At 40.3% G+C, this 23,867-nt stretch overlaps 3 protein-coding genes across 8 annotated transcripts in view; 1 reads left to right on the forward strand and 2 right to left on the reverse strand.

Annotated features, from left to right (window-relative positions):
- LOC123971569 (WD repeat-containing protein on Y chromosome-like) overlaps positions 1 to 3,941 on the reverse strand; it is a 5,834-nt gene extending 1,893 nt beyond the window's left edge. For 2 of the 4 annotated variants that reach the window (XM_046050467.1, XM_046050465.1), the window contains exon 1: positions 1,017 to 3,941. In XM_046050467.1, coding sequence (XP_045906423.1) covers positions 1,017 to 3,864 — 2,848 coding nt within the window. In that variant the 5' untranslated portion in view covers positions 3,865 to 3,941. Of the gene's footprint in view, positions 1 to 87 lie in introns of all 4 variants that reach the window. The other 2 variants (XM_046050463.1, XM_046050466.1) reach the window with 2 other exon arrangements.
- Positions 3,942 to 7,900: 3,959 nt separating this feature from the next.
- Positions 7,901 to 22,304, reverse strand: tm6sf2b (transmembrane 6 superfamily member 2b). Of its 2 annotated transcripts, XM_046050128.1 has the most exons (13): positions 21,728 to 22,304; positions 19,548 to 19,660; positions 18,613 to 18,676; positions 18,252 to 18,376; positions 16,404 to 16,507; positions 13,896 to 13,993; positions 13,583 to 13,686; positions 13,064 to 13,146; positions 12,533 to 12,657; positions 11,685 to 11,786; positions 10,824 to 10,916; positions 8,883 to 9,002; positions 7,901 to 8,222 (listed from the first exon to the last, which is right to left on the reverse strand). In XM_046050128.1, exons 4-13 carry the CDS (start codon positions 18,329 to 18,331, stop codon positions 7,986 to 7,988), a joined length of 1,146 nt encoding a protein of 381 aa, XP_045906084.1. In that variant the 5' UTR covers positions 18,332 to 18,376; positions 18,613 to 18,676; positions 19,548 to 19,660; positions 21,728 to 22,304; the 3' UTR covers positions 7,901 to 7,985. The 2 variants fall into 2 exon arrangements, with proteins under 2 accessions (XP_045906084.1, XP_045906085.1); XM_046050129.1 differs by lacking the exons at positions 18,613 to 18,676; positions 19,548 to 19,660.
- Positions 21,190 to 23,867, forward strand: part of si:ch73-63e15.2 (protein strawberry notch homolog 2) — a 65,306-nt gene continuing 62,628 nt past the window's right edge. For both annotated transcript variants that reach the window (XM_046050120.1, XM_046050121.1), the window contains exon 1: positions 21,190 to 21,358. The gene's annotated coding sequence lies outside the window, so the exon portion shown is untranslated. The remainder of the gene's footprint in view (positions 21,359 to 23,867) is intronic.

The raw sequence follows: 23,867 nt of genomic DNA on the forward strand, positions 1-23,867 counted from the left end.
GAGGGAAGTGGTCTGAGGTGGATGTGGCCTCAACTGTGTCTAACGATGTGTGAGTTGAACCCTATCAGGGATGGGTGGCAAGTGTACCTGCTCTGATCTGTGATCGGAGCCTTGCTTCCCTTGCAGGGTGTTTGGTGGACATGGTGTGAGGACATCGCTTTCTGATCTTTCACTCTTCTGACTCTTCAGCACTCTTCCATATTTGGATCTAGTCTGGTTCAAATTTGGAGATGCTGTTTGAGGAGAACTTTGTTTAAGGTTAGTGCCACCACTGATGAGCTTGGTCCGAGGTGGATTTGGCTTTAACTTGGTCTGATTATGTGTGAGTTGAACCCTATCAGGGATGGGTGGCAAGTGTACCTGCTCTGATCTGTGATCGGAGCCTTGCTTCCCTTGCAGGGTGTTTGGTGGACATGGTGTGAGGACATCGCTTTCTGATCTTTCTCTCTTCTGACTCTTCAGCACTCTTCCATATTTGGATCTAGTCTGGTTCAAATTTGGAGATGCTGTTTGAGGAGAACTTTGTTTAAGGTTAGTGCCACCACTGATGAGCTTGGTCCGAGGTGGATTTGGCTTTAACTGGGTCTGATTATGTGTGAGTTGAACCCTATCAGGGATGGGTAGCAAGTGTACCTGCTCTGATGTGTGATCAGACCCCTGTTCTCCTGGCAGGGAGTTTGGTGGACATGGTGTGAGGACACTTCCTTTTAATGAGTCTCTCTGCCGAGTCTTGAACACACGTCCATATTTGGACCTAGTGTGGTTTAAATTCGGAGACCCTGTCTGAGGAGTGCTTTGTTTTGGGTAAGTGCCACCTCTGAAGAGCTGAGTCTGAGTTGGATGCGTTTTCAACTGGGTCTGACATTTTGTGAGTTGAATCCTATCAGGGATGGTTGGAAAGTGTACATGGTCTGAGGTGTGATCTGACCCCCTGGCTGGCGTGGTTTTTGAAGGACATGGTGATGGAGTATTTTCATTCCCCAACATCCACATATCTTTTATTTGGTCAAAACTTAGCTTGTACTTGATCAGCTGTTTATATTCAGTTACTAGTTGATCAAAAGTCAGTGTTGGCGTAACCTCAGGTGTTTTGGTTACCTCTCTAATTTGTTCATATAGGTCGTCAAAGTTTGGGAGCGGAGATGTGGGTGATGAAGACCTTGGAGACTCAGGGAATGGTATATGAGAGTTTCTTGTCTTTGCAGTGCTTGGTCTTTCTGGCTCCTGCTGTTCAGCATTCTTCTCAGGGCTGAGTTGCGTAGCACCCCATTGGTCTCTCCCAAAGAGGCCTACACAGCAGCCTGTATTTGTCCATAGCCGGACATTGCAGTCCAACCCCGCAGTAATTATGTTTTCACAAGCGGGGTCACATTTAACACTCACCACCCCTGTGAAGTGAGTTCGCCAGGAGCCCAACAGAGGAGGTGGACACAGTGACACACGCCACCCATGTATATCCTCAAATGGCCCTTTGTCTGCCTGTTTTTTTAACCCGAATTCCTGAATGTCCCACAGATAAATCTTTCCGGTACTGTCCCCAGTCAGTAAAATCTGTTCATTGACATCAGTCGACATGGCGGTAATGACGGCACCTTCATAATTTACTGCCCTGAACTTTCCTAACAGACCTCCTTTGACATTAACAGACCAGGCATTGATGTAGCCATCTGCAGAAATCAGCAGTGTGGCTGTGTCAATATTGACCTCCCTTGTCTTCAGACATAAGATAAGAGGACTGGTAGTCTTATTTCCAGTCAGAGTTGTAGATTTTTTATGTATGCTCTTATCAACAGGTAGACTCCCTGTCCGGCCTTGATCTTTTCTTCCTGCCATGTGTACTCGAGGGCCCTCACTGGGATTGAACCAGCAGAGAGCCTCGGCAGTCTCAGCATCCCAGATAACAATATTTCCATTGCTGGAGGCGGTAACCAGCGTATTTTCGTGCACATCCATTGAGGAAATGTCATTTAAATAATCATGCTCCAAAAATCTGTTGTCCTGTTCCTCTAAATCCAGGTCAAAAATCATCCTCTTGGAGTTTCCTCCAGAGACAAACACTCTGTTGTTAATGCAGGCAATACCCGTCACCTCCCTCGGCACAGTTACAGGAAGAACGCCGAGCTCTGTGCCGTTGTTAAAGTTCCACAGTCTCAATTTCCCATCCTGGGAAACTGTGATTAGTCTGCGTTGCGCTTCATCAAAGGACATGGCAGTGAGCCCCTCATTCTGACCCGGAGTCACCTTGAACTGCATGACGGCCTTTCCTGTTACGATATCCCACACTGTCACCACACCGTTTTGGCAAACAGAGACAACCTGTTTGAAGATGCTGTGATAGAGAGCACCGCAAAGGGGCTTGTCGTGGGATGTTAAGGTTTCTTTGAAAACGTCTGTTCCTCTTCCAAGATATTTTCCTATATCCGAGTTAGCCAGGACTAACTCATTGTTATGTATGTTATAACACACACTGGAGATTGGGGCCCTCCCCATGTCTTGAGCCTGGAAGCTTTGTCTACACATCCAGCCGTCCTCGGACCACACGCGTACATTCTTGTCCTCCGATAGACTGACAAATATTTTGTCTATGGGGTTGAATGAAATGCAGGTGATGGGTTTGACATGTCCTGTTAATTCCTGTTCGCATGACATGGTTTTGTGGGGAAACCACACCCGCAGCAAGCCATCTGTACCACCAGTCACCAGACACTCAGCTGAAGGGGAGTATTCAACACATGTGAAAAACTCATTGTCTCCGCGGCTCTTGAAGACTTTTTTAGAGACTTTGGTTCTGGAAGACTTGGGTAGGCCAGCAAGGACCATTGTCTTGGATGAATTACCGCAGATGGCAAATGAGTTGAGTGATGTAAAATATTGGATCGTCATGCACATATCATTAAAGACAGGGACTTTAACACATAGAAAGTCCTTAGATGTTTTCTTCAACAGGGCTGAAACACAAACTGTTTTATACGACCGCAGGGAGATTTTGTCGTACAGCTCTGGGCAGAAGAGACCGTTTTTCTTTACGTTGTAGGAGATAAACACAGACAAAAAGCCTTTTACATCACCAAAGGAAAACACTGCTTTAGTGTCTTTGGACCAGTAGTTCATGGCGTTCACTATGTTGTCCTCTACTATTAAAGAGTGACTGATTTTAAACATCTCAGGGAAGTCATTGCAGTCATAGAATAACAGTTCCCTGTCAGAAGTGGAGACAGCCAGCTGTTTCAGTTCTCTGAGGTACACCATGTCACGAACACACATTTTGTTGATGTGTGAAAAAGGAAGTGTCTTTTTGGTTTTGTATAATGCAGCCATGTATTGCATGTCAAAGCTGTCACTCCAGGCTTTGAGAATACCATCCGAGCTGATGGAGAGGTACTTACCTCTCTGGTAACTTCTTGTTTGTCCTGTTAATTCCTCATAATCCTGATCAGTTTCCCTGCCATCCTCGTAGGGAATGAAAAGCAGACGAATGATTGCTTTACAGTGATCCACAGGTATCTTGGTGATAGGTTTGGGAAAGGCTTGATTTTTATAATCCATGCTTTCTGACGCCTTATTTTTATTCAATAGGAAGTCCATTAGCTCACCAAGGTCCACAGTGGTGTCACAGTTTGCGTCAACTTGCATGTGGAGGGCAATCAGTTCTTCTTTATCAACGTCACCATATAACTTCCTCATCGCTCCACAAAACTCTTCCATATCAAGGCCTCCACCTCCGTCTGCATCAGCCTCTCTGAATAACTGGACAATCTGCGGGATGTCCTTATGTGAAAACATTTTGTCTGTCTTTGTAAATTCACTGGAATCCATTGCAGTCTTCTCTGGAGTATATTCTGCTATTTCTGTGTGTCTTTCCATTAGTACTTCGATATAACCAGGCAACTGGTGTTCGACTGTTTGGGCCGTTTGTTGAAGTGAGAATAATCCTTATACACACCAGGTTATATAGGATCCTAGAAGCATAGATGAAAGACAGATTCTAGAATCATGGATCAAAGCCAATTGGTCTTTGAATTCCAGAATATATTGATGATGTCACGAAAATTTTAAATAAAAACAAAAATTCAAACTCAAACAAGCTGCTTTCTTTGTTGAGAAGGAAATGATCATTTCTATAAACGTAGCCTTGAAGGCTCAGTGTGTAAGTTTTAATGGCATCTAGCGGTGAGGGTTGCAAAAAACACTGCTCACACCTGCGTGTGGATTTATTCATTGTTTGGAATCCCTTGGACAAAACTCAGTTTCACTCTATAACTTGTTATATTGTGACAATAAACCTACCGAGTTTAAATAATTATTATGTGAACTGGTCCTGCTAAGTTGAGAGTTTTGCTTTTGGCTTTTATAATTGCTTCTATATTAATTTATACTGTCTGTTATGTAGCAGAAGAGAGTTACAAACTCAATTTCACTCTATAAACTGTTATATTGTGACAAAATAAATCTACCTAACTACCTAAAGGGAGAAAAATTTTATCCCCCTTCATGCTACACACAGACAGCGTACAGTATTACACAAATATTTAAAATTATTTGAAATCTATCTGTAATTATTAACAATTTGTGTTGTTTAAGTTCAGACAATTTAGCTTTCAACTCTTGTAAAGATTTTTAATGATCTTTCTTTTTCTTTGATTTGTGAATCAAATTCTTTATTTTTCTTTGTTGGAAATGATCATTTCTCTAAATGTATGCCTTAAAGGCGGCTCAGTGTGTTTTAGTGGCATAGTGGTGAGGGTTGTAAATTGCAACCAATGGCTCACTCACTGCTCACACCTGCATGTAGATTTATTCCTTGTTTGGAATCCCTTGGACATTGCTGAACATAAATTGTATTTTTGTGTTTAGTTTAAATAAATATGTGAACTGATCCTGTCGAGTTGAGTGTCTTGCTTTTGGGCCCAAATCCTGTTATTCTACCTAAGCACACATCAATAACCCACATGGTTAAAAGACACTTTTAAATGAATATTAAAGGGGCATTATGTAATTTCCAGCGGCCACTAGCGGTGCGGTTTTAAGATTGCAACCAGGCGTGTGCTCGTACGCATGCTCGCTTGAACTCATGAGCGAGCAGAATCCGAAACACAACCGCTTTCATACAGAAATACCACAATATACGCAGGAACACCAGCACGCAGGCTGTGGCTTTTCACTCAGACATGTTCAGGCTCTGTTACTTCAACCCGTCTCAGAGGCAGATCAATACCGACTCCGTAACGTTACTTCATTCAGCCCGAAAACAGGCAGATTTGACAGCGGCTATAGACAGGCAGGGAGATCAGACAGAGCTGGAAACTCAGGTAAACTCCCACTGCAACGTTACAGTAATAGTTTTATCAGCTGCAGGTTGAACTAATCTATGCTCGTTACATGATCACGGTACATTTACTGCATTTAGCCGACGTGCTACATTGTTAGCTCACCTGCTGCTTCCAGTAATTATCTTTACTATCTGTATATTTTTCAGCAATGTCAGCACAGCTACATGTAATGGATGATAACAAAACGGTTAGTGAGCTGGACTGGATATTAAATCGAGATTGTGTCACTCTTTATGACAGTTAGACCGCAGTAAGTAACTTTACTGTAACTAATGATAGTGGATGGCTCTTCCTTCCTCTGGGTTGTTGTGGCCGTTTTGTTGCAGTGTTTTATGTTATGTGGGTCACGTTAGTTACAGCGACTGAGGTGGAGAAGCTGTGTACCTGAGTAACGTTATTGGTAAAACCCATAGACTATATAAAAACCACAATAAACCTAAACTGAACGTTATGAAGCAAACAGCGGCAGGTCCGAGCTACTGTAGCATTAGCTGGCTGCTCCTGGCTGCACCACTATAGGCTAACGTTAGTAAACAAATCCCTCCACATTTGCTTTTTACCGTTACATCCTTTCTTGCAGGCTAAATCAACAGTGGTACACAGGATAGTAACATGGGTCGCGTTAGTTGGTGAAGTAATGTGGAAAGCTAACGTTATATAACTTTGCACCGGATAACACTAGCAACTGCACGGCGTTAGCCTGCGAGCTAACGTGACTTTCTCTGTGTTTCTGCAGCATTACTAATGCTCACTTTGTTCTTACTCGACATCATCTGAACCTGTTTAGGCTTCAGCACATAAACCTTTATTGTTGTTTTGTATCCTTACGTGGAGCCTGTGTTTTGCTGTGAGCCGGTTGTTTTATGGTGTTAGTGGACTGCATGTCATTAGCTGCCGTGATGTCACTGTAGTTTGAGAGGCTCGGGAGCACGCACAGTGCTGAATCCGACCCGGAGACCTCACATTAAAATCAGAATAGTGGCTGATGCAAGCAACGGAGAAAACAGGCGTGTGCTTCATTTCTAAGTGAGTTTTGAGCCCATTGACAAAAAGGCAATGAAAATTTGATTAATTTCATTGAAAACTTATATATAGTTACTGTAAGTATAGTCTCTTGTTGTAGTATTTTTTAAACATTTCTTTTTTAAAACAATGCTGGTCAAGTTTATCAAATATGATTCAAGTCCCCTGCTATGATTATGATTACTATAATTGTCTAGCATTGTCTTAATATTATCTAAAAATGGTAAATTTGCTTCTGGAGGTATACAAAGATACTAATGTATGTACAGTAGCCTTCTGTACAAAACTCGTAGGCCAGTGTGGGGAAAATGCAGTAAAGTAAAAGTGCTTTCAAAAATAGACATGCACAACCCACTGGTTTGGGTTGAATTCTTGGGAGGATGCTTTGCAGTATTTTCATCAGTTCTCCTCGAGCCAGTTCACGTGGTTAAAAAAAATCCTCTGGCTCTGACCTTCTCTGTCATACATACTTGTGTTCATTTGTTAACTTCATGGATGAATGCCACACTGTGTAGCATACAGTCATACACTCCAAACTCAACCCTGCCAACCATTTGTTTTTGTTTATGTGATTTTTAGGAACAGAATTGAACAGAGGTGTAAGAACAACTTAGCACGTGTGCACAGTGACTCTGAAATATAAATCATAAATCAAAATGGTTCCAATGTCAGGTTGGTTGTTTTATATTTATATAAATATATATATTATATAATATTTGTTAATATCTAACAAGTTTTACCTAAAAAGGGTGAGAAAACTGAAACGGAAATCTGACTTGCACACAGCACAGAGTGGTTGTAATGTAATATTCAGACAATTAAAAAGAAAATTAACCTTTGAAACACAATACCTGCTATTTGCTTTTATATTACTCTATGTGCACTTCTGTTTTGTAGGCTATCATAAACTTCTACAGCTAGTTCTGCTATTTTACAATTGTCTTTTTGATGTTTATATTGTGGTTCTTTTGTCATTGATTTGCTAGGGTCCTTGAGCTGGAAGGTTATGGAATTGGTCAATAACCTGATGTGCTTTAATACTCATTCATCTCCTTTTTCATCATTCATTGGATGCAAACAACAGTGAACCGGTTCTATGAACTATGAAACAAACTAAGAGTTTGTCCATACTAGCAGCTCTGTGAACTGAACACTAATGTGACTGTGCTAACATGTTAACAAACCAATGTTCAACAGGTCACCATGTTGACCATCTTAGTTTATCATGTTAGCATGCTAGAATTAGTACAAGCTAATTAGTGCTAAACACAAGTACAGCTGAGGCTGATGGGAATGTCATTAGTTTTGCATGTATTTGGTCATAAACCAAAGGACAAACGAAAAACGTGACCTAATGCTGTCCCTGGAGAAAATGTCAGAGGCTCACTAAAGTTGTTACAATTCATCTGGTGGGGGGAATGAATGTCTGTAGACATACAGTAGTTTCACTGTTTATGCATGCCATCAGGAATCCTAGTATTGCAAACATTTAAATAACCACTCATTTCAAAGATGTTGAGCAAAATAATCGTGTATTTTGGCATTTTGAAACATGGCATTTGGAATAAAACAGCTCTTCATGAATCATCAGATAAGTAATTAACTCCAAAGGTCAGAGAAGATTAAGCGTTGCTATTTGTCTTTGTACTTGGTATCTTTCTCCTCGCTGTTTGGCAAACCGGTCTGCCCAGGAAAGGGGGCAATCTTCAGGAAGAAATAGGGGTTACTGTGAACCCGTAAGGCCACCAGGACAGGAGTGACTGCGTAGAGCAAGTTAGCTGCAAGCACAGACCAGAAACCATCATTTGGGACACGAAATGGAGCTATGGTTCGAGGGTGGAGGGACCCCCCGATGTGGGCCCACTGGCACTGGAATGAGACACACAGACAGCAAGACAGAACTTATTGTTACTGCATTGTCATAAACTAATACTGAAATGTGTCCACTATTGTCGGTTTTATTTTCACACTAATGGCAGGTCATTTGAAACTGATCTCTTTCCACGAACCCTCAAGAGAAGTAACTTCCACAGACATTAGTCTACTGTTAAAATATATAATATTAATATACAGAAAAAGATCCTAAAAGGGAAGATAAGCCTCTGCAGAGGAGATGCAGAGACTTAAGAAGCAGAAAATGGGGATGGTAGAATCTGTAACCTCTTGAACAATAAAAGAAGGCTTTAATCATGTGCTTCCTCGGGGTGCATGGTTCAGATTAGTATGGGAGAAAGCACTGCTAGTTTGTTTATTACAGAAAGTATGCTTCAAAGGATAAATGTGGTCCAGGTAATCATTAGCAGGATGAGAGCTCACTACAAAGACTTTAATTGCAGTGACGCGTGTAAGACCTCTTTGTAATGAACATAAACTGTTGATGAAAACTGTTATCAATCAGTAGAAGTAATTATAACAATGACTTAATGTAATGCCACAAATTGTTGGTGCAACCCACTTCAGTATGCTACACCTGTAGCCCACACTATGTATTCAGAGCCAGTTTCACAAATTGACTGTGCATGGTGTTACCTGGATCATGGCTCCAGCGAAGAACACAGTCAAGTCTGACATCCATGTGCACCCGGGCTTAAGGAGACCATAGACAAACGCACCCAAAAGAGGTAGTCCATAGAAGAACATGAGCAGCATCTAATAAGACAAATACAAAATAATTTTTGTTTTAAGCAACTTCAAAGTACCTGGTTGGTTGATGATTTCTTGTAAAAGTTGGCAGCAGTTTTTCTCCACATTTTGAATGTCTTGGATCTGTATGTCACAACATACATTCATTCTGTGGTTCCATACAGTAGGTGAGTTGTTGGTGTATGATATAGTGTATACTCAAGTGAATGGGGATTCTGATCCAGATCATAGTGCACAAAGACTTTCGCCTCCATCACTGTCAGTCAATGTTCACACTCCAGCAGACAATTAATACAGTACATCCTCATTCTCCTCTGGCCCATAATGCACTTCACTTACTCACACTGAATACAGAAGAGGGCTGCTTTAAATGTGGAAATAGAAACGCCCTCAGAATAATTTGCTGCATAAAAGTTGCTCTAGCAGTATGGTAAAAATACTTGAAAACTGCAGCAAATGTAAAAGTTAAAGTGTTTTACTGAGTGTTTTACAGTATTTAGATATTTTTGTCATATTTATAATTTGTCATAAATATAATTTTCATTATATTTTGTCATATATATGGTCCAGTAGTTCTGGGTCCAACTACATCCAGCTAACTACATCATTTTATCACCTTAAGCCAGTCTCTTGTTGAATGTATTCTGCAATATGACTAGTGAATGCATTCATAAGATAAATGTAGTAGAGCAAAAAGTACAAGGATCCCCTTGAAATGTAAAGAAGTCAAATGAGCTCTCACATAATGGAAACACTCAAATAAAGTCTTAGTATTTCTAAATAGTTCTTAACGCAGTGTTAGAGTTTTTGGCTCAAATTTGCGCCCTCAGCACAAATTACTACTTCCACACAAGGGTCATTACAGAGACTGCCTTGACCTTCAACTTTAAATATTTGGCGCATGAAAGCCTGTTTCCCACTTTATAAAACTCTCAAATTATACCACTGAACAGTTTCTTTTCATTCTCGGTCTAAGGTCTGGATGAATTCTAATGAGTTCAGCCCAGGGCATGAAAGCCAATCATATATGCCCTTCAGTCTTTTGTTGAAATGTCTTTTTAGTGCTGCCACGGTGATCTGTCACATATCGTTCATCACCATCAGTGAATAAAGAGGTCAGTCACTGCAGAAACAGTGTAACCCTGTGCAACAAACCACATTTCATTTCATTTCTTCACACCCCCATATACACACAAGTGCCTATCAGCTGATGCTAGGCATACACACACACACACACACACACACACACACACAGGCCTTTAACCAAGACATACTTTCACATGCTGCACACACACCCTCCTCCCACCCAGTGAGATGCTGATGGGGGGCTTTGGGCGAGGGATTAGCTTATCAAGTTCTCAGCATGCGGTTCGTCTGTCTGATCAATGACAATGGCAATTGTGCCTGGACTGCAGCCCCGACAAGGTCTTTGGATAACCTATTGACAAAGCTGTGTACGCCAAACAAAACACAACAAAAACCCACAGCCTCTTAGGGTCAGGAGCAGAAAATAAAAGGACGGCAGACTGCCAGCCACAATAATAATCTGTTATCAATCTTACGCAAATGAAGGAGGGAGACAAAGATGTGCTGGCCTCTCAACCCTCACTCATTGTTGCTGTAATGATGAAGAATGGCTCTGTAATCAGCTGTGAGCTAAAAGAGGGTGATAAGGGCAAGCTTCCAGCACACTCGGAGTGATATCCATGAAATCAGAGGTCCATTATGTGGCTGGTTATTTGAAGCAGGCTGGAGAGGAGCATTCAGTTGCTGCTGCAGCAGACACAGAGGCTGAGTGTGCAGACAGACGGAGAAAAAAGCACTCACCATAACTCTGGGGTAGCCCACAGGATCCTTCAGGTAGGGTTCATAATGCTTTAGGTAGATGGAACAGGCTTCTAGTGGAGAGTCCAGAGCCACCTACAGATGGTGGACAAAATAAGAGGAACACTTCACAAAATTACGCAATTGAAATTGACAACACCGCAAACTACACCTGCTTATTACAATAGATTTGAACATCTCCCTGACACTGAATAAAAAAATTAGCGTCCAGATAGACAGAAGGATATTGTGTATCGTAAGTGGTCATTAGAATGACAAACTGAACATGGTTGAAGGATGAGTTTGACATATTGGGGAAAAAACACTTTTGCTTTCTTGCTGAGAGTTACAGTAAATTTGATAATTAATACCACTCTGATATCTGGCCAGTAAATGTGAAGCTACAGTCAGCCGCCAGATAGCTTAGCTTAGCTTAGCTCAAAGACTGGAAACAGGGAGAAAGCGCTAGAAGGGATCTGTTCAAACGTAAAAACAATCCTCCTATTACCACCTCTAAAGCTCACCAATTAACAAGTTATATCTTTTATTCAGTTTCTTTAATCCATTCCTTTATTTCAATATGAAATGTGCAAAATAGTAATTATGTTACAATACACAATTCACATATCATTGCCTAGTGTGTTAAAGCCAGATCCTTTGAGAATTAACACATAATGTTCCCATGCTATCATTCATACATCCAATTACTTGAATGTACTGCTTTATAAAAACAAAACACTACATGCTGTTTAAATCCTCAACACTCCCTTGCTTAAGCAAGAGTGCAGGCTACATCTTTTTTAAAACTACCACTACAGCCTCGCCCTAAACTCTGTCCATAACATGGATGTGGTGTACACTCACCAAGCCTCTGAGGATGGTGAAGGCCATTGCAGCTAACATGAGCAGGACCAGGATCAGATCCAAGGGACGCCAGATCAATGAGGTGGTCTGAGCATGCTGGGCCTGTGGGGAGATGCCAACACAATGTACAGCATAGATTAGGTTAGGCAAGGTCATGCAAGGTTTCATAGCATACTCTCACTCTCACTTTAATAATGTGTTTCTACATGGTGGAATGAATGAATGGGTGAATGAGGCCTCGCTCTCTTCAGGTTTTCATAGTCCTTAAAGACGCTGAAAAGCTCTGTAGAGTTTAGGGCGACTGCAGAGTTGGGTGGTGATTCTCTGTGGGTACGTCACCACAAACATTTCACACGTAATTAGTCATGTGATCTATTGTTAATATAAAAAATATTGATCATAGCTGCTGTAAGTAAAAGACATGTCTAAGACAAAGCTCACTTGTCTTTGATTCAAGTCTGCGGTGGGTTAAGGCTACATTAAAACCTCTCTCCCAAGGCTAAGTATGTAACAGTCACCCATTTGAGATAATTTTGTGCTTGAGAGTCTATAAGTTAGGGTTGACTTAGAACAATTACTGGATTATGTTATAGGAAGTGGCAAACATATAGTAATGAAATTTGGTCAAACATTGTATCTCCATTTGCTAACTCTGATGACTCCAGACAGAATTTCCGCTATCACACCACTGGAAATAACACCAACTCACTAATATAAATACTTAATTGGCTGCCCTTTGTCATCTTTCATGGTCTGGATCCTGTTCAACCGGACTGCGCTGTATGTTACCCTGATTAAATACATTCAGCAAACACTACTCCTCTAAACCATTCATGCGTTTGACTTACATTGTATCCACCGATTAGTGGTCTGTCTTTGGGCCTAGTGAATAGTGTGATGGCTCCCCATACGGGCACCAAAAGGAACAGGAAGTTGAGCCAGAAGGCTGGACGGATTTCTGACCCAAATTTACCTATAATAAAGAAAAACAAAGAGACTTTTATTAGTTTGTACTTCCCCATACAAAGACACACGATAATTGAGCTTACAGGAAAAAAAAATTCCACAGGGCACTACAGGCAAAGGCATGCAGTACAGAATGTCTATGATAATGCAAAAGAGCGAACAACACATTGCTTGTAGATGTGTTTGATCTTGTGACACTTATGTATGCAGTTTGAAATGCCAACAACAGATGCTTTACGTCTGTTTTCTGCTTTGTTCTGTGGGTTGTGACGGCAGGCGAGTCATGAGGCCTTTGTGTATTTTGTTGGCAGACTGAACTGTGACACTGATGGTACATGGCAGTGCAGATGTTCACTTGATTAAAGCTTGTCATCACGGGACTGGTAGAGAGGGGAATAGAAGATGAGACTCACCTGCCACTATCCCGGCAACAAACACAGTCATGTTGGCACACAAAGAGCCAGCCCAGATCAAGCCCAGGGTACGGTAGGCCTTCCTGGGAGAGGAACAAAAGCAAAACAAATCAAGGGTGATTATACTATTGTGGAGATAGCAGGTAAGATAGAAGGTAAACCAAGTGTTGATCAGTTGAGGTAACACATGGCTCTATGATGATATAACTTCTTACAGATCTATCACACACACTTTCTCCCAGCAGTAAAAAGATGGGATTGTTTAGAAGAGGATTTCATTTCCATGATATTACCTGCCCTCAGGCAATGCTCGCTCTGAGGTTGAACTCACTGACAGCACTTTATGACTAACTCACACTAGAGGACCCTCTGTTTTCTAAAATTACTGTTGAATTCAGTCCGTTGTGTGGATTTTGTGTGATAAATGCACCCCGTGAAGCTCAGTGGTGAAATGCATTATGTTATGGTGAGCAAGATAAATGAGCTTGACGTGACTTGACTGACTTGACCATCACCCACCTGTCTGTTATCCTGCTGATCATCACCAGGTACATGATAAAGTGCGCTATTCCATCCCAGTAACACATCATGATGGCATAGGCTGTTCCCAGATAGGGCTCTCCCTAAAACACAGACATTACATGTATATTGTGCTAATGACAGATAGTGAATTTAAATAAAGCTTTCTGTGCTTTGATTTTTTATTTTTTGTAATCGTCTCCACTGTTGCCTTTAATCTTTATAATAATCTTTCAAAAAGTGTCCAGCAGGCACAGATATTGTTTTACAAATTATTATCTGCATTTAAGATGTGAGAATAAAAAAAACTTACTGTCTTTTGATAGAATTCCATAAAGCCGGAGATAATGCCGTCATATTCCAAGGCACTCGTCAGGTCAATGACACAGGTAAAGGAAAATACAGCAAAAACTGCAAAGGCAAGAGACAGTACAGGGAAATAAAAACACATGTATGTGTGTGTATGTAAGGGAAGGTGGGTGGGGGGTAACTGCCACTGTACAATATCAGCGTCACACAAAACTTGTAGGACTCAAGAGACCTTTATATGTTAAGCAGCTTTGTCAGCCTTGAACAAACGTCATTTAGAAGCCACTGTGATTTTGAAAGTTTCATGTAATTACTCAACCTGCTCCGTCTATCTCCTTTGAAAAATAGACACACACACACACACACACACACACACATACACACTGTATTTGAAAAAGAATGGCAGAGAACCTCACATTGCCTAAACTTCTGTATAACTCCTATTCTTTTTCCATCTTTTCAATTCACTATTTTTGAGTTCAAAGTATTTTACTTCAACTGTGTAGTCATTAATTTATGGGACAGCGTCGGGAGAAAATTAAGCCTTGAGCAGTGCGATAGGCTGGAGGCATTTCTATATTGAGTCCATGTTGAACAGCCTTCCTCTATCCTCAGGTTAAGAGCCTAGCAGACCTGAAATGTCCAGTCCACAAGTCAGAATTTTAAGTGTGGAACTGCACAAACACATGAATAACATAAGGTATTTTAAGGTTCTACTCCCTGTGGGCTTTTTGCGAGAAATTTTGAGGACCAAAAACTTTATACCCACCACACACTAAAATAGCAGAAACAGTGTGCCCTTCCATACCATTTGCATATGTGTCACTACATAACAAGTGTGCACATACCAGCAACTAAATTACCAGATTCACAGACTTTCATTGCAAGTGACATGATTACCAAAAAAATGGGGCTTTGGGCATGATCTAACTCTTTGAAAAGAGGGTTATTGTGCGTAACCAAGGTATTGGTGGAGCTTTTGAAGGCAGCAGTCTTACTGGGGAACAATAAATGGACCACATCACATGTAAACTTATCAAAACCTTGGCTGTTGGAGATGGATGATCATGGGAGATGTCAGGTGGCTCCGGCAATAAAAAGCCATTGTTAGTGTGCAGTACAGCATGACATTTATCGCCATAATTGTGGAGTATAACAACCAGCTCGGGCACACACAGTGTACCTCGGCTGTCTATGATAAACTGCTAGAGGGTTTTTAGTGGATAACGTGCCCATTGGACTGTTAATGGCAGGAAAAATGTTGGCTGAAGTGATTAATCCTGGTATCAACTGCACAGTGCTCATTCACGATGGCAGACTGACAATGCTCCACACAGCAGTTGGGGTGGTATTGCTGTTTAGAGGCTGTTTAGATATGCATACACTGACATCACTTATAACTTTAGATGGACAGTATAGAGTATATATTAGTACAATTGAATACAACTGGGATGAACAGAAACTCCACATGTAATTGTTGGACAAAGCACACACGTCTGCATCTACATCTAAAGCCATTACAGTTAGTTGCTGTCTGGACTTTGCAGAATGTCAAAAGTGAATCACTGTGCATTATGACACGGGCATCTCTCTGCAGATAACACGGCTTAAACCGCTGTATCATTACATCCTTCCTACCCGTCCTTCACACACTCTTTGAAAACAGATGGACATGGCACACACACATTTTGTCTCTCTTGTACAGCAGTGTCTCTGTAATCCTCAGGACAACCGGGTTTATCTCTGACATCTAACAGGTGAGATAGCAGGGGGGGATTATGGCTCTCTGTCATTGAGAAGAGCCTGCCACAGCTCTGTCCTACACAACACTAGCATTGCCTTGGGCACAGACTACCGATATATCACCTTGTTTCTGTCTCACTAGCATAGCCCCTGGCATAAGCTGCACAAATGTGTTTGCGAGGAAACCCTTAGCTAGAAATGAAGAACATATCTGACCGATAGCTCTACAGATGACACAGAACAATATGACACAAATCACTGCAGAAAAGCTTAATTAAAAGGTGTATGAAAGGTGCACAGCCTGCTCACATGACCAAACTGAATACCAAAGTCCTAATGGCATTCATAGTAAGTCAGCAGTGGAGTATAAATGGTGTTATAAAGGAGTAGTGACTGTGGAGTCTAATTTTGATTCAAGGTTCATCAAGGACTCAGTCTCAAAAGAGTAGCTAAAAGGTTAGGTAAGTACAAGTGCCTTAGCTTGCAAAAGGTTTGGGTCAGTCATGCCTCAGAAAAGTCTGGCTAAGCTTTGCTCTGAGCCTGATCAGTCTAAGCAGCTTTGGACATATCAGGTGAAATCACATTAAATACCATTTGTGTTTTTACTCTGACACAGCGTGTAGCGAGAGAAGGTTCTGGAAACCCTTTGATGGGAGTTGAAATCGGCTCCAGCACAATGCATAGTAGTTATTAATCTCTTTACGTAGTAAAGTGTATTTGGAAATGTGTTGCAAGTAAGTTGGGAAATCCACATAACCATGTTAATTACCAAAGAATAAAGCGTCTTTTGGTGGGTTGCCACGAGTGATGAGGAAATAGAACAGAAACACAATCACCAACACAGCAGCCCCAGTCACCAAGATCACATAAGGCCTGTGAACGAAAGAAAAAACTGTTAAACTCTTATCTAAGAAAAATAACAACACATGGTTCATGTTTTTAACACAATTTCACTGCTGACGCTGCGCTTTCAGACTTCTCCCTCTGATTTTCTGCTTCATGCTCTTTACTAATTAGTTCCTCCCATGGAAGTTGTGCCAGTCTTTTCCGCAGTGCTAAATTAGTAAATGAGGATGAATGGGAAGTCACAGAGAATGATAATCACGCAACACCCACAGTTAGCACTGGAAGAAGTAATGGAGAAGTGTGAAGGGAAATCGGTGTGATAGATGCACTGAGCAAAGGCACTGCTGCTGCTGGTGTGTGGTAGTTTCTGTGGATGGAGAGTCCGGATGAGATGGCAGTGTCATAGAGCTTTTAAAAATATATTGTTGAGTTTAAAGCATCACTCGGTCCTGACATCTGGCAGGAACATTCAGATTCTGTGTTGCTGGTATTGATCTGATAAGTCTTGCAGTATTAAATTGTCTTTTCAAAATAAGATTGTCTTTGTAATAGACAATATTTTCAAAACCAATGGGTTTATGAACAAAATTACAGAATGATGGTATTAACCCATATTGTATATGTCTAGAATACATTTAAACCGTTTTTAAACTCTATGCAATATTCCACCTATCATACTGTGTGAAGCACAAGTTTTACAAAGGTGTAATCAATCATAGTCAAAGGTGTGGGAAGCAGCAAGCTAAGGCCATGTTAGTTCACCCTCCATGTTTATTGGTCAAAGGTACCGCTGCCTTGCACTGGAAAAGATTAATGTGCTTAAGGTATCTCCTAGTAAACAACATTACATCCTCTGGAAACTCGCAATGTATGCTCACAGAAGAAAAAGCAAACGCTGTGAGAGCAAAGGGAAGCTACCTTGCTACTTCTCCAATTGAACAGTAGAGGAAGATTTACGCACACAATACTGTTTGTTTGCAGAGTAGAAGAGCGTGAGGCATATTGCATGTCAAGAGCAATTTATCAAACTCTTCTGTGCAGTCTGTATTGATTGTCAATGTCCACACACTCAAAGAAGAGCCAGCAGGGATATTCACACTAGAGTATATAATTCTGTCGGAAGTAAGAAATATCTGGTAAAAGGTGTTCCCCCACTCTGTTCATTCAGCCTATAGAGTTGCAGTACACAACCATCAACTGTTGACAATAAAGGCAGTATCCCAAAAAAACAGAAAAATAGATAAGCCTTGAATACGAAAATTATTCCTTACAAACAAATTCTGTTCACATCGCATTCTTTTTGCTCCCTATTCATTGTTTTGTCCCTCAAAGAAATGTCAGGTTTAATCATTTGAGAGGACACAAAGTGACAAACTCTGAAATTCACAGAATAACTGTAGTAGTGCTCAACATGGTCAAGGATTTTACAGTCAAATACAGAGATATACTTTGAGTTTTAAGCTTACAGTGTGCTCTAGTGGTGGTAAAGTATTCTGTCAGTCATCCCTGATACAGGAAGAATCAGCTGCGCTATTATACATTTATACTCTTGTATTTCTATAAGTGTAACAGTTTTAATTGTATATTAATACATTTTAGTATAGTTAATAATGTTGTGGCTCTGTAATGTTGTTGTATAAAAGTTATGACTAATTTTATAGCAATACAGCTTTTCTCCCAAGAACAGAACAGTGTGGACCTACAAACAGTACAGTATCTAGACTGTATGTAGAAACTGAGCAATAAGAAATCAGTAAATGTTATGACTTACTCTTGAAACTCAGGAATGGTGTTCATAGCATAAAGAATGCCAAGGGCAGAAAATGAAAATAAAAATACGAAGGTCTCCATCTCTTAAAAAGCTGTTCAGCCTCCCTCCCTACAGAATGCACAGCACTGCGGAAAATACAACATAGTTATCAGTTAGTCAAGTCAATAAAATCTGCTCCAGCTATAGGAACACCAATATAAAATCAGTATTAAACTTAAGTCAAGACATCCATATATTTATGAAAACTGGAGCAAATAAAATGAATCATTTAAAATTAAACGATATGAATTTCATGAAATAAAATCCCAAATTAGATCTGCAATATTGAATAGAATGGAAAAGAAGCGGAGCAAGCTCTTACCGTCTGGCTACCCTTTCAGTGGATTAATCAAATTACAGCTGGCCTGAGGCACCCATGGCCTTTACTGGGAAAATAATGAAGTGGGGACAAAGAAGCTTTTGGGGGAAAAGTTATGCAATTTGGTTTTGTCAGGGATTTACATAAGTCGTATTAGAGAAAAGGCCAACATTCCACTTTATACAGCAATGCACTTTCAAGTTAGGCTGATTCCTGCTCTATGGAGCACTTAATGTTGTGTTTTCTTAAATGTGTGCAATTTGTCTCGTTTATGATATTCTCACCAATGCTAACTATGTTGTACGAAATGTATGGATGTGCCATGGTATATGTATATTATCTTTAGAGGGCCAAGCATCAAAAGTGCAACCAATTGTTTTATTTCTTTCTCCCTCTAACTGTTCAATCTGGCAAAAGTTATGGACCACACATCCTGGTCTCAAATGCATGAAAATATCCATCTATCAAAAGACATTGTTGCATTTCAACAGCAAATGCAGATGGGTTAACTATCCCATAATTAAAATTGACCGCTAGCTTCTTTGCTTCTTCTACAAAGTTCTACAAAGGTGATTCAAACAAAGCAAGTGTCTTTGACGTGCCTTTTATCATGTCCTTTGAACTAAGAGTAAATGCACGGTATGTAGGATATAACTTGCTTAAGAGTCACTATGAACAGCAGCTGAATAGGTCAAAAATGTTTGCGAATATAATTGTAACATCCCTGCAGTTTTGTCAGAACATAGTTATTGCAGATCATTTCATTTTGGTTGTGACATAGTGAGGATACTAACAGAAAATGGGAAATATTTCTGCTGTGCTTTCTCCAATCATAATCAGAAATTGCCCAATAGAGGTAAATCCTCATTGTGCCTGTGTGTAATGGCTCTGCTTTATATAGTTTTGCTCAGCCGCTGAAATTACCACTTGCTACTTACATTCTTCAAATAGCAATGACTTCAAAATCCGGTTCACTTCAAGCCAATTGTTTGCAGTCCACCAGGGTGCGCCAAATTCAAACAATAGCAAGATCAGACTCCTTACCAAAAAGCTGTGGAATCACAGTTAGTATTGTAATATTAAAATATTATCGTAACTGTCTCCAAACATTGTGTTAGGAATTGCTACATCACAGTTATTGTGTTGAACCAATTCTGATACAGTGACATTACTAAAGATCTAGAGCAGTGTTAGTCTGAACTGAAACTGTCCTCAATGATGAGCCAATACGCATTGTAAAGGTGTAACTAAAATGTTCCAGGAAGCATTTATACAGCATTTACGTCCTATATCATCAACTAACACCTTGCGAACATGAGACAATATCAGACAGGGAAAACAAAAGCGCAACCCTGCCAGTATCTTTCCCGAACTGTACCTTGAATTTGAACACAAACACACAGACAAGAGCACACACACACACACACACACACACACACACACACACACACACACACACACACTACCCTTTGCTTCCCACCACCCTCCTTTGTTGGGAAAAGGGGGACTGCTATACCAGGAAAGCAGTGGCAGTGTGTGTTTGCTGGAAACAACTGGAGCTCTTCCAGCTCTGTCGTTCAATAATGTGAAATGGACATATGGATGCCAAAATGAGACAGCGACCTGCAGGAGGAAGACAAACTTGATCTCCATTTAACATCTGAAATGAAATACGCTTTTATGCAATAACTGTCTGTGAGGAAGCAGTCCAAGTGATTTCCAAAAATGAAAATACTATGTATGAAAGAATAACAAAACATGTTTGGTTTCAGTTGTGCAGAGAATCAAATACCCAGAAAATACAGAAAGGCTAAGCATATAACAATATGTGGGTCTGTTTTGATTTCATATTTTTACAATCTACCTCATTCTCCTTTTTATAGCATACTTTAAATCTTAAGGCCATTTATACTCTTTATTAGATTTCTTTATTTTATTGTGCATTGGTATTACTTTGTACAAACACTATGTGTTGGGTTAGGGTTAAGGTATAAGGATATTAAAAACAGTGGCTATAGGAGGAACATTTATTCATAGAACTCTGTCCTATATGAATCGGTTGAAAAGATCGGACTCAATTTTCAGGTATTATAGAGTTTAATGGCTCAACTGACTTAATCCTAACTTTATCTGTTATAGGTGACACACAAGGCTGTATAGTACTGTATAAACTATACCATACTGTAACCAAACTAAATTCAGCTTGCCTGTAATTTTAATTTAGTGAATAGTGTAACTGATGAGTTTATAAAATGTCAACTAACAAATAAGTAACATCAAGATCCATTAATCAGTGTATTTTTGTTTTACTTGTCAAATTATGAACATTATACTACATGTAATTAATATTTTTTCTGAGTTTGTTATTATCATGGCATTATCATTATTTAATGCGTTGACATTAGGTAAGCTGTGGCTGGTTAATTTCTTCTTCTCATCTGCCTTCATTTGAATTTATTTACTCAAATTTGAAGCATTGGTTCAGCTGCGCACAAACATCACAATGATGAACTATTTATGGCCTCGCTGTTTTCTGCTCGCGATCATCAAGCCACACTGCGCGTGACGACAGCGGCGGAAATATTTTTTCGCTATTCAAAATGGCACCGTCTCAATCAGGAAGTGGAGAAATCAGCTAAGAAGAATAAGTTGGATAAAATTCCTTATTTCTGTTACTTTGACGCGAGTCGTAGTTTAAAAGCAGCCAGTGTGATCGGGGTTTGGATTGAGAATAAGTAACAGATTAACGGTAAGTGAAATTCGAGGATATTGTGAAAAGCCAAGCGACACATCGGCAGTTGCCTTATAACAAGATGCGTCCTGGGGAGCCTCTCCTAGGAGCGCACGTTTTTAACTACGGGACACGCCGGTTCTTAAGCGCTTGTCATGGGTTAAGCGTTATCACAAGAGAGTTGTCGGTAAACTTGGATCAAGTTTAGATCAGAAGAAGTTTTGGTAACGTTAGCTGTAGCAAATAACAAAATATAGGGTTGTTGATATTCGGCTTAACCATACCACCGCCAAGAAAAGGCCAGCAGCTAACTAAGCTAGCCAGCTAGCGTTAGTTAACGTAACGTTACTTGACTAGTAATAAGCTATTGCTTTGATGTTAACTCACCAGCAAGTAATATGGCTCATCTGCTAACATTACTTTTAAAAGAGTAACATGATCGTGTGTGTGCTTGCTACACAAATTACATGTTTTCATCATCGTAAGAAAACCACCTAAGATTTCTTCAGCAATTCAACGCTAGATAGCAACGTTGTACCATTACCATAACGCAGACAATGAACAAAACGAACATACCCAAAGTCAGAAAACGGCTATGAGCTATGCTAACATAGCTAGCACAAATAGCTATCCGAAGTGTTCCTGGCAAACTTGCTATATTTCACCGTCCCTGATTATTGACTGAGAAATTGAAGTGGGCAAATCAGAAACACTTTATAGCTAACGTTAACGTTCTTGCTAGCACTTGTTAAAAGTGTCGAGCTAACAGTAGTGGCAGTAACAGTGTAACGTAGAGCTTTGGCTGCCGTCCTTTGTGCTCTGCGGAGACTAATGTGCTTCTTTAAGAAGAAGCCACATTTCGGTTTACTACGGTATTGATTTTGTGAAAACGGTAAATAAAGTCAACGATAGAAACGCGAGGAAATCTTAGCTCACGATGAAGGCAAATGTAATGTTTAGTATGATCGCGTGGCATCTTAGTTGTTAAACGAATGTAACGTTAGTTCTCACAAAGCTTTAGGAGGTAATTATAGCCCCGGTTTGTGCCTGGCTTGTATTTAACTTTACATACATACATGATAGGAAATGTAAAAATCAATGTAGTGGTTGAAGGCATTCTTAGTGTCATTAAACTTTGGTTGCCTACGCAGTCGGGGGTGTAACATTAAGTTACGTTAATAGTACTGTAAGCACTGTATGTACGTGTATGTTTTCCCAATTATTTTCCTTTGAATTAGTCGGTGTTGGAGCTGTGTATTCACCAGCTTAAGAATTAAATGCTTATCAGGAAATAAGTGGCTATACTGTGTGTATTTACCCAGCATTATGCCACTGTAAGTACCACCATGATGTGCCTATTACGCAATAAGAGTAAAGGGTAAACATGTCACTGCTATTTCCTACAAATGTTGGCTTAATATGCGATTGAAACCAAACACACTGAGATATTTGGGGGTGACTCAGAAAACTGAAGGAGTGACCAGGAGGAAATGAAAATAGCTCTCACAAAGCTGTCCCCTCTTCTTTTCTTTCCTGCAATTTTCATTCTTTCATTCCTAGTGTGTCTCTTGCCTGCAGCCAAGGCAGGTCAGGCCTCTCACACGCCTTGACATAGTCGGTTGCTAAAGTGGCTAGCCAGTTGTCTAATTATGTCTGTCCTCCCTTGTTTATGGATTCTATTCGGTAACTTAAGTGAATGACATGCATGGTTCCTGTCTTTTACTCAAGTGCCCTTAATGCCAGTGACAAGGTCTATGGCCTTGGTGCCATTTGCTGCCAAATCTCACTTGCAGCCAGGTCTGTCTCTCCTTCCAAATATAGGCTTTAACAGCAACAGGCACGCTGTTTAACTGTTGGATTGTCAAACAGAAATAGAGGCTAAAAACCTCATCTCAATGCTTCTTTTTTTGTTACATGTGTCCACTAAAACTAAATTAATATTAGACACCCTACAGGCAGGAAAATGGCTTGGTCATATGGTGCTCGTTTTGTTTTGTTCTGTCTTTTGAGGTAACCAAAATAATAATTATTACCAGTATTTTGGGGTAACATACAAATGCCTCGGTCCTGTCCGGGGTTGCTAGAGCAGTTATAGCAAAGGTAACTTCTAAACAGGACTTGTGTGTGAGAGTGAAGTTGCATGTTTGTGCTGCACAGCTCCCCCTTTTTCTAATTTCCCACTGTGTCAAGACAATTGATGGCTGCCTGCCCTGCAGGCACTCAGTGGGTCACAACACACCAGATCTGTTGATACTGTGTTTAGAGCTTACAGGAACTGTAAGGATGAGATACAGAGAACATGGGGGTATTTCACAAAGCAGGATTAGCAGGTTGATCAGAAACCTTAGAAGTGTTAAGATATCCTCTGAAATGTTTATTGCCATACATTCATTTTAAGGTTTTGTTTAATACATTCAGATAACTATCACCAGGAAATGGCAAACTCCTTTTAGTTTTGTTTTTTCAGTTTGTGAAACACTCCCTGGTGCTGTGAGCTCAAACAGCTGGGATCCATGGCTCAACCATG

This window comes from Micropterus dolomieu, linkage group LG05 (assembly GCF_021292245.1).
Source record: "Micropterus dolomieu isolate WLL.071019.BEF.003 ecotype Adirondacks linkage group LG05, ASM2129224v1, whole genome shotgun sequence".
NCBI classification, from domain to species: domain Eukaryota; kingdom Metazoa; phylum Chordata; class Actinopteri; order Centrarchiformes; family Centrarchidae; genus Micropterus; species Micropterus dolomieu.